Below are 14,399 nucleotides of genomic sequence, written 5' to 3' on the forward strand. Positions count from 1 at the left end.
TAGTACTTGTGCCCCCAACACCCTCAAGAGAAAGTTTTTTCCTCTCAATCAAAACGTCTGAATCGGATCATTAAGCGCATTCTGCGAAAACTCATCATAGGTCTGGTCAGCCGTCGGATTAACCGCAAAGGTCATTCCCATGTGACAATGTGCTCCTGCTGCTTGCATGCAAGCGACAAAGTGGGTGCCGCTGTCTCGGAGAGTGATCACTTGGACGGGGTGGTCTGTCGCAGTGGTTGGGTTGCTGGATTAGTATAGAAGTCAGAATATGTTCGGATGGCAAAAAGAAAGAACTGCCAAGAAAACTAACAAGCCTGTGTCAAATTGGTCAGGCCCGACACCACCAGGTGGCGGTGGGCATGGGTTCACGAATGTGGTTGTAGTGGCGGAATCTACCAAAAGTACGGGAAAGGAAAACCAGTAGTTAACGTTTCGGATATAGAACATTGCACAAAAAACGTACGGTTCCGCGACACAAAAGTGAAGGTGATAGTGTCCCCAGCCCTAGCCCCAGAGATTTGGTTAGGGAGGAAGATAAAGTCGTTGTTAGCCCCGACCGTGACGGCAAAGTTCTTGCCCATCACGGGAGCAGCAGCAACAGCGAGCAGTACAGCGTTCAACATGAGCTTCATAAGTACTAGTTGGTTTGGAATGCGATTAGGTTGTTTGGGGGAACCTGAGGGTAATCTTGAAGGGTCATTCCAGATGCTCTTTTATACCGTTTTCAAATTCGAAGAACAGAAATTCTGGCAAGACAATTGGGTTCCAAGAGAACGATCTAGAGGGGTCGTTCAGATGGGAATGAAAGTAAAAACAATTCGACGTTCGAGGAACCAAGGTGGACACCCGCAAGGATGGATGAACAAAAAAAAGGTTGAAAGGCTGGAAATGGTGAAGGTAGTCGAGATTCCATGGTTTCGGATCGATGTTTGAGAACAGTGCCTGATTGAAGGATTGAGGAAAGAGAGTTCGGGAGTTAACTCGACGTCCGCCATTCCGCTTAATATCGCGTCCTTTCCTTCTTCTTGATGTGAGGCATTCCGAGTCGGCCAGGAGAACATGATCAGGAACAATAAACTTTGTCTTTTGACACAGGCAGACCGGAAACGCTTCCTACGCAGATAGTTTTACTGTCATCGACCCTGAAGTCGGAAAAACGGGGAAGTCGGAAAAGTGTGATATAGTGAGTGTTAGACTAGATTTTTGAGCAAATATACTATCAAAAAATAAGGAGCGGGGTCTTATATGCATGCCTGACAATTTTCATAACAGGGGATGGGTTCCTCACTGAGTTGTGGCAGTAGCACAATGAGGGGTCAGTTTTCCGACCAAAAATCGAAGCGTGAGAATATTTCCTAATCAGGAGATCGGCCACTGCAGCACAAGTACTCATCAACCTCTCGCCGTTCTTGGTATGTTATGACCGCAACATACTTCTCCATCTCACAGACACCCAGGACTACACCCATAACTATCTTACAAGTCTCTGGAGTCAGGTTTATATAATACACTCAGTTTTTTTTCTATCATTCTGACTCTAGATTGCAGTGACTACTTCAAGTTCAGCTGGACATGCCATGGGCAGGGCTCTCAGCACAGTTATATATACCTATCAGGCTACCAGAATCTATTATCCTTGGATTTTTATGATTTTTTTTGAGTCTACACAGCCCATACCTGCAAATATCCCAGATTTTTGTGTTTTACACCCAAAAATTGTTTCTAGAGGGGAGGAAACATTCCTGTCAGATGTCAGATGATCTTCATTTACTCCCTTTAGGACCCAACAATGAATTGTAATAGATTTTGGTGCCACCAGTGCACTCTGACTGTACCTAAATGAGGAAAAACTACCAAATTAAGGTCATCCTCCCACAAGGACAGCCTCTATCAATGCATTTTGCAACAAGAGCATTTAAAATGGATTTATAGGTCCCAGGTGCTCAAACAAAACTCTTATATACGAGATATTGATGATTCTTGGATGATTCATCAATGTGTATGATTGTGTCACGTGTAATCACGTTGCCGACCCCCGATTTCCGACTTCGCCGTGGGGCCACGTTTTCGACACCCCCTCATTAAAAAATTCATATCTCAACAGCATTACACCCTACCCACACGAAAATTGGCAGGCATATACCTCAAAAGGTATTCTATGCAACTGCACTTTATTTACAGGTTCCGGTATGTATTTTCTTAATTATATAAATATTTCTCCTTAGATTGCCGACTTCGGGGGCAATGACAGTACTTAATTACTTCGGATCAAGTGTGTCGGATAACACTTACCAGCGAACACGACTGCAGAGCCAGATAACATACAATTCTGGCAAGATAATTGGATTCCGAAAGACGAATGCCGGTGTTTGAGATGGAACAAGAATAACTCAAGCTCTAACGAACAAGGAGCCGAGGGTGAGGCCTTGAGGACCGCCAGCTGAAAGAAAGAACAAAGCTATAAAATCTAGCCAAGAATCCATGGTTCTGGGCGGGGCGAACAATGGGTGCCTGGAGAAGACCACCCGCCTCCCTGGCTTTCATTCTTGCGTTTCTTGAGTTTTTTGTTCCATTTCCCTTCAGTCTCGCAATAACATATGTAATCTGGTACACCACAACTATAGGGAGAAAGTCAGACAGTACTCTGTTTGTATTGATCTAACGGTGGCGCACTCATTCGGTTCATTACTCTTTTTCATTCGACGATGAGTAAAATCCTTATTTTTAGCGCAGAGGCACTAAAATTCCCAACTTTCGGGTTAGGAGGTAACTACAACCTACTTCATAAAGTGCCAGACCTAAAGCAGAAAGATAAAAGACACGAAGAGGCCAGAAAAGTGGATGAGTTCGGAAGTCCGAACAGTCGGCGTGAGCATCTGAAGGAAAGGGTGGGAGTTCAAGCAACGGCGGTGCCCAGTAACCTAGTTTATAAACGCTTTGTATCGAAACAAGGCAAGGAGCCGATGTGAAGATTCAAAAGACACAGGTGAGGGATTTCACACACCTGGGAAATCCCGAAAGGCTTGCGAAAGGCTTCAGGTAACCTCACCTGGGTCAGGTTCTCCTACACGACTGCGGCACAAGATGCCGTTCCGTATGTCAGATGACCCGCGTAAATGCCTCTTCCTTTGAGTTTCATTGATACCGAGCATTTCGAGGATTATCAGGTGGAGGTGTAAGTACTTAGAAGAAATAGCCTTAAAGTGCGATGATGATGGTCACAAGTGACCTGACCCCGGCTTCACACCAGAAAAGCGAAAAATTATTTCGAGCTTAATTGACTACTGAAGGTAGCTAAATCAGGATGTAGATATGCTCAAATGAAATATGATTTGATATCTGGCCAATCAAACTATTCGAAATTGTACCTGATATTATCCTATTCAGTATTGATTTCAGATGGACAAACAGGAAAATTGATTAGAAAACTATCTCTTTGGCCGAAAAGCAGGCAAGTTTTCTGCAAATCATTTCCCATTTTGGGTGAGGCAAAATGCCGGATTTCGCCTGACTTAAATGCCGTACTGATTTTTCCGCACTAACGTTGGCTGGAGAAAATCAGTCCGGCATTCTGCACAATTAAAATCCGGCATTTCGCTTTACCCAAAATGGGAGGTGATTTAAAGAAAATTAGTCTCCTTTTTAGCCAGATAGATAGTTTCCTAATCAATTTCCCTGTCTGTTTGTCTGAAATCAATATTGAATAGGATAATATCGGGTACAATTTTGAATGGTTTGATTGGCTGGATATCAAATCATATTTCACTTGAGTGTATCTACATCCTGATTTAGCTACCTTCAGTAGTCAATTAAGCTCGAAATAATTTTTCGCTTTTCTGGTGTGCTTGAGTATAGCCACTGGTAGTCACGTGGTACTTTCACATCCTCCAGTGTCCTTCCTCCAATCTATCGCCACATCTGCGTCATTTCATCGACGTGGATGCTGGCACCTTTTACTTTACCAAGAGAAGAAGCCAGGGCTTACCGGCAAAATTGTCGGCATACATTCCTCACGTGCGTGCCGCAGCACCTGATACATGATAAGATTAGAATTAGACAAAGATTAGATTCCTTATTTAAATTGATCCCCGACGGGAGTGCATGTCCGACTGCCATCGGATGTTTTCCGACATTGGTTTTGAATTTGAATTGACTCGGCAGTACGAAACCTCTCATAATTAGTACACGTAGTAACGCGCTGAGAGTGCAAAGCTGAAACTCAAAGAGTTTGTCGCAGCGTGTACTACAACGGGCACCACATTAATAATTAGTTCACGGTTCTTTCCACAAGCTTCAAACAAGTTTAAACGAAATGAGCAATGTCCTCTCCGCTCTCACGAGGTTAACGGGACCGTTTCCAGTACGTATTTTTTGTATCATTGAGTCTATTGAATGACGCACAAACGTCACCTCCATGTCCTACAGACCCCACTCGCCCCACTCTTTCTCCTCCAGGTCACGGTCAAGGTGGCCCTCCAGCCTTACCATGTCGGGGGGAACTCAGGACATCAATCCTTCAACAGGGATGACGAGCAGCTGCACAGTAAGCCATGATTCACGGGCGGTGCAAGAAATTCGCCATTCTTGCGTCGGTCAAGCTGTGAGCTGGCAATGACTTGTAATATATAAACCCTCGACTTTTGGAGTTGATTCTCATCTTACAGTCCCACCTTAGATCCATACCACCACATCCATCTCTCTCAGGTTATCATCATCAAATGACTTTCGCACAGGACTTGCCTTCTTCCCGAGTTAGAGGTTATTCGAACGCTTCTCGTCAAACAAACAGCGCCAGCCAGCATACTAATACGGTAGCACGAGTCAATGGAAACACCACTGGCGCACACACAAACAATCTTCACAAACTTTACAAATCGCCACATCTGGTCGACGGGTTCGGCACGAAAGCAATTCATGTAGGGTCCGAGCCGAATCCAGAAACAGGCGCTGTGATCCCTCCCATCAGTCTGAGTACCACCTACGCCCAGGACGGCGTCGGAAACCACAAGGTTCGTATTTTCCTCCATTTTAACGCGAAGTTAGCGGGATTCTGATTGTAGAAATCACTTTTAGGGCTATGAATATTCTCGATCAGGAAACCCCAACCGAAACGCTTTCGAACAAACCCTCGCAGCCCTCGAGGGCGGAGGATCCGACGCCATTTCGTTTTCCTCGGGTAAGTCGCATCAACCTTCTTCAATACTATTCCATAAATTAAAAATTTGAATAGGTGTCGCAACAATCGCCATTGCAATTCAATCACTCGGACCAGGAGCTCATGTTATTTCCGTTAATGATGTTTACGGAGGAACATTCCGATATATTACGCGGGTAGCCTCGATGACACAGGGCGTTGAAGCTACGTTCCTTGATCTCGGGGACATTTCCTCTGGCAGTGAAGGCGAACACAATCTTATCCAAGCCCTTCGACCTAATACTAAACTCATCTGGCTTGAGTCGCCCACCAATCCCACTCTTCGAGTGATAGACATTGCCAGGCTCTCACAGCTCTTAGACCAACAATTCCCACCCCACTCCCCGAATGCTTCTTTGAGGCCTTTGATCCTCGTCGACAACACCTTCGCATCACCCTTTTTCTCCTCTCCCCTCCTCCTCGGCGCCGATATCGTTCTTCATTCACTCACGAAATACGTCAACGGACATTCAGACGTTGTTATGGGCGCTCTCATATTACCCGCCCGACACGCCGCAATCACCGAACGCCTTCGTTTCCTCCAAAACGCCTCCGGAGCTGTTCCTTCAGCCTACGACTGTTGGTTAGCTCAACGTGGAGCTAAAACCCTCCATGTCCGGATGAAGCAACACGGTGTGAACGCTCTTCGGATAGCTAGGGCTCTTCAGCAAGAACCTGACGTTGAGGAGGTTCTGTACCCTGGTCTGAGCAAAGATCGTTCGGCGACTGCTTGGAAGAACCTCAGTCCTCATGCTAGGAAGTGGATTGAGACTGAGAAGCTTTTGGGAGACGATGGAGCTTTCCCGTTCTCTGGAATGATCTCGTTCCAGCTTAGGAAGCCATCACCGAATGCTAGCTATGATGAGCATGCTGCTTTGTCTTCTCAATTCTTGAAGAACCTCAGATTGTTCACGTTGGCGGAGAGTTTGGGCGGTGTGGAGAGTCTTGCGGAGGCACCGGCGAGGATGACACATGCTGGTATTCCTGCTCATAAACGGGAGATTTTGGGTATCGGTGAGGGGCTTATCAGATTGAGCATTGGTATCGAGGATGCAGATGATCTGCTAGATGATCTCAGGGCAGGGTTACAGAGTGTTTACAATTGATTAATTGGTTGCCCGGAATTCTTAGATGCATTACATTCAATTACCGGTATATTTTTGTAATTTTATTATGTACTGTACACCTTAGTAGATAGCTTATGGTTCGTCCAAGGTTCTTCACAGAATTGACGTATTGTAGATTTTTAATCTGTCACTCCAGAATGATACTTTTTCGGCAGACTGATACTCTATTTTGGAATTTGATTCCCTACAGTATCGAACCAAGCCGACAGAGAGGTGGGGAGCGCCGGGAGATGCCGGTAAACGGCTCGAAAGGCTGGAAGTAGGAAGCTGGCCCGCTTCTAACTCAACCTTCGAGACTGTTACTGTAGCTGGCAACGAAAAGGTCTGAAAGAGTCCGACTTTTGGCCGAATGCCGGAGTCTGGCCACCCGATTTTATCTGTTTCCAAATGGCGAAAAGGGCCGTTATCCGGATTTTACCTCATACATCGTCGAAGGCTCGGCTTTATCCGGACCAGTACTTGCTTGTAAATAAAGAGTCAATACATTGCCTTTTTTATCGTATATGCTGTGAGTACATGTTTAACTCTAACCTTATTCCTCTTCTGACTGAAAATTTTCTATTGGTAAAATAATAAGATACAGGTATACCGCAGAAAATTGAAACAAGGCATGTAAGGTAGGACGACGGGCGCTCGTGGTCTCACTGCCAGGCCGCTGTGCTACACTTCGTTTTGGTTGGCCCTTGGTTGGCCCCGCTGCTCGACATTTCCCTTCCGGGATCATTTGAATACGCCTCCATCCTCATGATGATTCGGGACCCGGTCGTTTATACTCGGGTAAATCTGTCAGTCCAGGTGGGGTGGGTCACTGGGTGTGCTTCGCTTCGAGGAAGTCTATTTGAGTCGGACCGGAAGCCTGAACTGTCGTCAGGGCGTCATCGTCTACTTGCTAGAAGTGCACATGTTTCTATTTCCAGAAGGCCTCCCTTGTGAGCCCAGCAGCAATTCAATACCTCTGAGCCTGTCGGGATGGGTTTAACCACCGTTTAAGGTCGAGCAACGAAGAATTTGAACGACCAATGTCACTGTCCATAGTCAGACTACACACTCAGGCAGTAATTTCCAAGCGATAGGTGACGAACCAAATGCTAGAAGAAATGTGCTTCCTCCCAGGCTTAAGCTCGGAACCCGGCGCTTTTTCGGTCATTTCGGAGAAAACTGACCCTTCTCATCGACTCCCCATGCGAAAAAGGGTGGGTCGTTTTTTCATGAAAAGAGGAATAAATTCAATAGTAGGAGTGTCTGTAATCGTATGTTGAATAACATTGCCAGCACTTTTGGCTCAAGTTCGGTCTTTTACGAATGACTGGGTGCGGTTATCGGATCTCACGAACTTCACAGACGATATATCAACCAGACAAACCTGATTCCATGCCATTCCAACTCGCCACCGAGACTTCTCGAGTTAGTACCATGCTTCGCTCTTTGGTGTTCCTTCTCGCTGCGGCAGCCTCCTCCGTCTGGGGCTCCCCGGTCCTTGCTACTACGAACGCGACCCTCGATTCTCGAGCAGCCAACGCTCTGAGCTTCAAGTGGACGTCGGGTCAGGCACTCATCTATCCCAAGAATGACAACAGGAAACTCGCGGCTTTGAAGGATCCGTCGATCATTTTCACTAACGGGAAATACCACGTATTTGCGAGTACAGCTGTAGAGGCAGGGTACAACGTGAGTAGATCCCCATAGGTTATGCGTTTTTCTAGCGCCTATTGACATTCTCCCTCATCTAGCTGGTGTACCTCTCATTCACAGACTTCAACCAAGCAGAGAACTCCAACTTCTTCTACCTCGACCAGGCTCCCATCGGCTCTGGCTATCGAGCAGCACCACAGGTGTTTTACATGAGCACCCAGAAGCTCTGGTACCTCATCTACCAAGATGGCAACGCTGCCTACTCGACCAACTCGGATATCAACAACCCCTCCGGGTGGTCATCTCCCAAGCATTTCTGGTCCAGCCAACCAAGTATTATCTCCCAGAATATCGGTTCAGGCTTTTGGGTCGACATGTGGGTCATCTGCGACTCTTCCAACTGCTTCCACTTCTCCTCAGACGACAACGGTCACCTCTACCGCGCCCAAACCTCCGTCGCCAACTTCCCTAACGGTTTCAGCCAGCCCGTTATTGCTCTGTCGGCTGCCAAGAACGATCTATTCGAAGCGTCCAATGTGTACAAAGTCGGAAGCCAGTATCTCCTAATCGTCGAGTGTATTGGTAGCACCGGACATCGATACTTCCGTTCTTGGACTTCAAACAGTATCGCAGGATCTTGGACAGCGCTTCACGCTTCCGAATCTGATCCATTCGCTGGGAAGAGCAACGTTCAGTTTAACGGAAACGTTTGGACGGCTGATATTAGTCATGGAGAGGCCGTACGAACGAATGTGGATCAGACGATGACGCTTCCAGATTGTGGTCCTCAACAATATTTGTACCAGGGATTGCCAAATGGTGCCACTGGGTCGTATAATTCGCTTCCTTGGAAGCTTGCGCTTTTGACTTCGACTACGGTGAGCCTTGGGAATTCGAGCTTTTGAATTTCAGACAATTTCCTGACGATCCATGATAGTGTACCTAGGAGTTCAAGCGGAACTGGCGTACGACCGTTAGGGCTTCTGGGTTACGGACTCACTATTCATAGCGACGTAGGTCACCGATATAAGTATAACATAACATGATTCGATTTCATTCGTCAACGTTGACATGAGCTATTGGGCGAACGATAAGTCAACATGATTCTCGGGTAAAAGTTTCCCTACAGTCCTTTCTTGATATGAATACACATAATAACGACTTCCGTTAGTAGATTCCGCTTGAGCGGTACTTCCAAATCCGACTGCATGGTACAGGATCAAATCTTGAGACTCAAGTTGACATGTACCGCTTTAACTTGAGTGTAACTTCAGAAAAAAAAAAAGAAAGATATCTATCAGGGCGAGTCCTACAGACGGAAGTGGAAAAGAAGAAAAACTCACGTTTCCAAAGCGTACTCTCCCATCTCCCTCCCAATTCCTGATTGTTTGTATCCTCCAAACGGAAGACTGGGATCAATCGAACCGTAGCAATTGACCTGAAACGGCAATCGACAAACATGCCATGCTCAGTAACAGTAATAAAAAGGCGGGGAAAAAAAACACGTACGAAAATACTTCCACCCTGCAAAGCATGAGACACTCTAACAGCCCGACTATTGTTTTCCGTAAACACCCCACCCGCTAACCCATAAGATGTGTCATTGGCCATCTCAATGACCTCTGCAGAAAGTAAAACTTGAATAACCACCGTTCAAATAAACGGTTAGTAAGTACTTTCCTTCCTCCGTCTTGAACTTGATCACGACAGCAACAGGTCCAAAAATCTCTTCTCGAACAACCTTCATCTCGGGCTTACAATCCGTAATGATCGTAGGCTGGATGAAGAATCCCTCGTTTCCATGCCGCTGCCCACCAGTAGAAATAGTGGCACCCTCGGTTTTCGCAGAATCGATATAGGACATGACACGCTAATCAAGAAGAAAAAAACCCCCCGGAAAATGGTCATAAACATGTTTTAAAACACCCACCCCCAAATTTCACAAAAAGACATACATCAAACTGAATCTGAGAAACCTGAGGCCCTTGTTGCGTCGCCTGATCGAAAGGGTTTCCAGTATAAGTTTTTCGTGCCTCGGCGGCCTTTCTGAATGCCTCCACGAACTTGTCGTAAATGGATTCTTGGACGAAGATTCGTGAGCCTGCCATGCAGCTCTGGCCGGCGCTTGTGCTAAGCGGTAATTTGAGAAAACAAATACAACAAAGAAGCTTGATAGGTTGGGTGTATAGCACGTACTAGATCCCAACGACAGCCCATTTGACAGCCTGTTCAAAGTCTGCGTCTTCGAAGATTATGTTAGGGGACTGGGGGGGTAGGGTCGGAACGAAGTAAGGCAAGTTTCAATTTAGGAAGGGGGGGAAAAGCAAAAACGCACTTTCCCGCCGAGCTCCAACGAAACGACCTTGAGGTTAGATCTCGCCGATGCTTCCTGGATCTTCCTTCCTGTTAGGGTACTCCCCGTGAATGCGATCTTGGCGATTTTGGGATGTGAAGAAATCGCTGCTCCTACGGTGTGTCCTAGGTCCCTCTTGAATGAGTTTCTCCCTCGAAAACGAGGTGGAGTCGAAAAGAACGTACCGTATCCATTGATGATGTTCACAACGCCAGGAGGGAACCCAGCTTCGTTGATAAGACTCGCCATTTTTTGTGAGGTCAACGGAGCAATTTCCGAAGGCTGTCAATGGATGGATATCGATGGGGTTAGGTTTTCTTATCAAATTTCAATGCAGAGGAACCTAGAGAATACCTTCAACACGCAAACATTGCCGGTTGAAAGGGCTGGTGCGATTTTGAACGCAACCATAAGCTGCGATAGATGAGCAAGAGATACATCCCGATAGTGAATGAGCATACGTACAAAGGGCGAGTTCCAGGGAATGATTTGACCCTTTAAGAGGGACGATAACGGTATAGTAAAGAGTAACAGCGAGTAATACCTACCACGACTCCGTAGGGTTCATGTCTGGTGTACGCAAATTTACTTTCATTTGTCTGGAAGATATCAAATCAGGTTGAATAACTGACTTGTGACTGACCGAAGGTGTGATGTGAACGAACCTCTATTGTTTTCCCTTGAACCTTATCGGCCCATCCAGCATAATAGCGGAAGATTACGCTGGCATTGCGAATCTCTCGATTTTTCGTGACTGTGAAAGGCTTCCCTATGCTTATCACTTAGAATGAACCTGTTACAAAACGTGATATAGTAGACACCCACCAACGTTCAAAGTCTCGAGTGCTGTTAACTCATCCAGGTTTTCCTCGATCAGGTCGGCGAGTCTGCTCAATAGTCTTCCTCGTTCTGTTCCCGGTACTTTGAGACCCCAAGATGTTTTGTATGCCTTGTAGTATCGTAACGAGAACAATTAATTTCATGCCCGCGAAGAGATTCAACAGACGCACCTTGAGAGCAGCATCAACTGCGATGTCAACATCTTTTTCCGAGCCAGCTGACACAGATGTAATGACCTTCCCCGTAGCTTATAAACAGGATTAAAGTAATTCCAACACAAACTATAGCTCGAAGCCTACCCGGATTCACGATGCTACACGATATAGGGGCCACAACAAATTCAAGTGATAGGGTAAGTGACGGTAAGTGACAGTATATTTTTCACTGAACCATCACTTACCTATCACTTACCCATCACTGAACTTCACAGCCACTGCATTTGCGCATCACTGAGCCTCACGGCCACCGCATTCGCGCGTCACTGAACTTCACAGCCACCACTATTCAATCCCATGTACCTAAGTACCTTTAATCAATGTTCTAGGTCCCGAGAACGTATGAGGAACTACACAATGCAACCTTCGGGAACCAGAACGTTGCTTACCAAGTTCTACCACTATCCTGTAAAGAACGAAGTGTTAACGCCTACCTAATTAAGCAGAGTGGCTATGCCAACTCGATGGTGCCGAATGCCTTAGGGCGCCATCCGTCATATGTTTGTTTATATTTACCTATAGCCGCATGTAATCCCCGTCGCTTCCTGTAGATAAATATCTACTTTCTTCTCACTTGTAAAAAGGACTTACTTGGTTATAAATACCTTGTCATGTTCACTGCGAGTGATCTAAGAAAACCGGCCAAATAGGCCAACCCTACAACCAGTTATACGTGAAATCTTCGACGGTCCGATGTTGCCAAGTGACTTGCCCGGATTTTATTGTCACTTACTAGTCACTTACGCACCACTTACCGTCACTGGCCGGTCACTTCCCATCACTTACCCATCACTCACCCATCACTCACCCATCACTTACCCATCACTTACCCATCACTGAACTGTCACTTACTCATCACTTACCGTCACTGAACCGCCGCTTACTTGTCACTTCCCCGTCACTTCCCCATCACTTACTAGCACTGAGCCGTCACTTCCCCATCACTGAACCGTCACTTACCCATCACTGAACCAACACTTACTCGTCGCTTACTGTCGCTCACCCGTCACTTACTTGCCCACTCATCTTCACTTCCCCATCACTGAAATTCAAGTACGGCACCCAAATTGTCTTGAGGTGAAAACAAGGTAAAATTTTGTTCTTTGGTTGACCAATACTGGGCTACAACGAAAATCTTCGGAGATTCTGATGGACAAGGAAGAAGATAAACTGGACGGATTGATACTACATACCTGGAAGAAGGTACGTGTGAGAGATGATAGGCATTACTATTTGGTCCTATTTGCTCATGCCAGCCGGCAGTCACTTCGGCAAACCATGGCAACAGCATGCACATCGAGGACGGTAGTGCCAGCGGGACTCAAATTTATTTGATAAATAGTCTACTTAGGTGTATTCGAGTAGCCTGCAATGTTATGTTTTCCGTAGAATATTCCGCCTCTTGTTGGACCCGCGACCCCATTGGAAAACTGAGGTGTTACATTACTGATACGAAAGAATATTGTCATCAACTCCAGAATCTACAGTCAAATTTTTTTTAATCGCTTTGGTTTTATTTGCGGCCGCTCTAATTCTTTCTTGTTCTTCTCTTCTTTACGTAGCTTTTCTGCTTGCCTCCACCTGATTGTGTATGGATCCTTTTCAAAACGTCGCCCTGTCTTTAAAATGAAGTCAGGATCGAGTTTTTGCCTAATTCCTCCACAGTAAAATGTACCTTGAGCTCCTCATCATCGTTACGAGTGTGATCTTCATCTCCAAATCTAAAGTGAATATATGGGAACCAGTTATCCTGATGGATACCGATGTCCAATCCCCACTGACAGTTGCCAGCATGTCCGGCGTTCGTTGATCTGTCGAACATCTTCCGTTCCAGCACAGCCAATGACTCACGATCAACATCGACTCTCCTTTTCTTTCCACGATTCCCTCTTTCATCTGCGCCAGTATATGCTACGACTCTTTCCCATGCCTTCTGTCGAATATATTCTTTTCGGTCCAATTCGTCTTTGGGACATTCCTTGTGCGATTCAAACTCGGCCTTGTCCCGAAACTCAACATAAATCATCAGAGCGTCTTGCAGGACTCCATCGACAATCCAGGTACCCGGTACTTTTTCTATTCCGGGAATGTTACATTGCAGCCAGTTGATGAATTGAGACCGAGTCTCGATGGAGAAACCCCCTGTGAATGGCACAACCCTGACTCGCTGGCTGCGCATATATTGGAGTGCAGGGAACGCCTCAACCTTGAGTTCTGAGCGTTTGAAGATAAGGTCCATGAATCGGCTTTGATGTCGGTGAAGAACGGCATGAATTTCTGGTGTGTATGGCAGTGACTTTGTTGGATCTTCAATAATTAAATGCTTCTCATCGTCCATCTCTTGCAATTCACGCGTCGTAATGAACCTTCCGAGCTGAAAGTCACCAAGTCAGAGTAACATTCAATGCAATACAGAATAATTCACCCACCCGTATACCCCTTCGTCCGACAACATCTCCATACAGCGCGTCAACAACGCATGCTGTTGGAACAACATCATGAGTGCCCGGGGTGTGCTTAGCTCCTTCACCAATTTGATTGTGACGGTACCATTTCACTGTCCACTGGGATTTTGAATGAGGATGCAACAGTCGTGCGGGGTACCAGAATAGACCATCTGCTGCTAACACCATCTGACCGGGTCTAGGTTAATGTCAATGGCTGGGAAAGGCGGGAATATATGTGCGTGAAGCACACCTGAGTCGATCCCGAACCCCTTTGAGAGGCTCAAGGTTATAATTGCTAGTAATTAAATTAACCATTGAGTGCAAGTCATTCATTTCGAGAAGCGACAGCTACTCACTTCGTTTTCTTCATCGGGTTAAGATCTGCCCACTCGTCGTCATCAGAACATTCATGGCAAATGAACTCCTCCATTGATGATGTTGAGTTATACTTACCCTCCGGTTGACAGGCAACATGTGAATATTTCCCGCATAAATCACACTGAATGGCGTCCTGAATAATTGGTTGGTAGTTTCCATCCCCCACCTCACCACACCGGCAGCCAAAAGGTAAAGGAGTAGCAGGTGGTGATA

The 14,399-nt window shown here is 46.1% G+C and overlaps 5 protein-coding genes across 5 annotated transcripts; 2 read left to right on the top strand and 3 right to left on the bottom strand.

The window, feature by feature from the left end:
• Positions 1-48: 48 nt before the first annotated feature.
• E1B28_005277 (uncharacterized protein) lies at positions 49-623 on the bottom strand (the record flags this gene model as incomplete). Its single annotated transcript, XM_043149829.1, has 3 exons — positions 49-244; positions 311-392; positions 464-623. 3 exons carry the CDS (start codon positions 621-623, stop codon positions 49-51), a joined length of 438 nt encoding a protein of 145 aa, XP_043014437.1.
• A 4,095-nt stretch (positions 624-4,718) lies between these two features.
• On the top strand, positions 4,719-6,300 carry E1B28_005278 (uncharacterized protein; the record flags this gene model as incomplete). The annotated part of the gene is made up of 3 exons (XM_043149830.1): positions 4,719-5,009; positions 5,074-5,176; positions 5,231-6,300. The coding sequence occupies 3 exons, from the start codon at positions 4,719-4,721 to the stop codon at positions 6,298-6,300; spliced, it is 1,464 nt and encodes a 487-aa protein (XP_043014438.1).
• Positions 6,301-7,734: 1,434 nt separating this feature from the next.
• Positions 7,735-8,858, top strand: E1B28_005279 (uncharacterized protein; the record flags this gene model as incomplete). Its single annotated transcript, XM_043149831.1, has 2 exons — positions 7,735-7,989; positions 8,052-8,858. The coding sequence occupies 2 exons, from the start codon at positions 7,735-7,737 to the stop codon at positions 8,856-8,858; spliced, it is 1,062 nt and encodes a 353-aa protein (XP_043014439.1).
• A 314-nt stretch (positions 8,859-9,172) lies between these two features.
• E1B28_005280 (uncharacterized protein) lies at positions 9,173-10,874 on the bottom strand (the record flags this gene model as incomplete). Its single annotated transcript, XM_043149832.1, has 11 exons — positions 9,173-9,221; positions 9,297-9,391; positions 9,463-9,536; positions 9,604-9,823; positions 9,909-10,083; positions 10,150-10,217; positions 10,289-10,431; positions 10,492-10,588; positions 10,661-10,720; positions 10,768-10,801; positions 10,855-10,874. The coding sequence occupies 11 exons, from the start codon at positions 10,872-10,874 to the stop codon at positions 9,173-9,175; spliced, it is 1,035 nt and encodes a 344-aa protein (XP_043014440.1).
• A 286-nt stretch (positions 10,875-11,160) lies between these two features.
• E1B28_005281 (uncharacterized protein) lies at positions 11,161-11,561 on the bottom strand (the record flags this gene model as incomplete). The annotated part of the gene is made up of 2 exons (XM_043149833.1): positions 11,161-11,393; positions 11,558-11,561. 2 exons carry the CDS (start codon positions 11,559-11,561, stop codon positions 11,161-11,163), a joined length of 237 nt encoding a protein of 78 aa, XP_043014441.1.
• Between the last annotated feature and the right edge of the window lie 2,838 nt (positions 11,562-14,399).

Source organism: Marasmius oreades, chromosome 2, assembly GCF_018924745.1.
Source record: "Marasmius oreades isolate 03SP1 chromosome 2, whole genome shotgun sequence".
NCBI lineage: Eukaryota > Fungi > Basidiomycota > Agaricomycetes > Agaricales > Marasmiaceae > Marasmius > Marasmius oreades.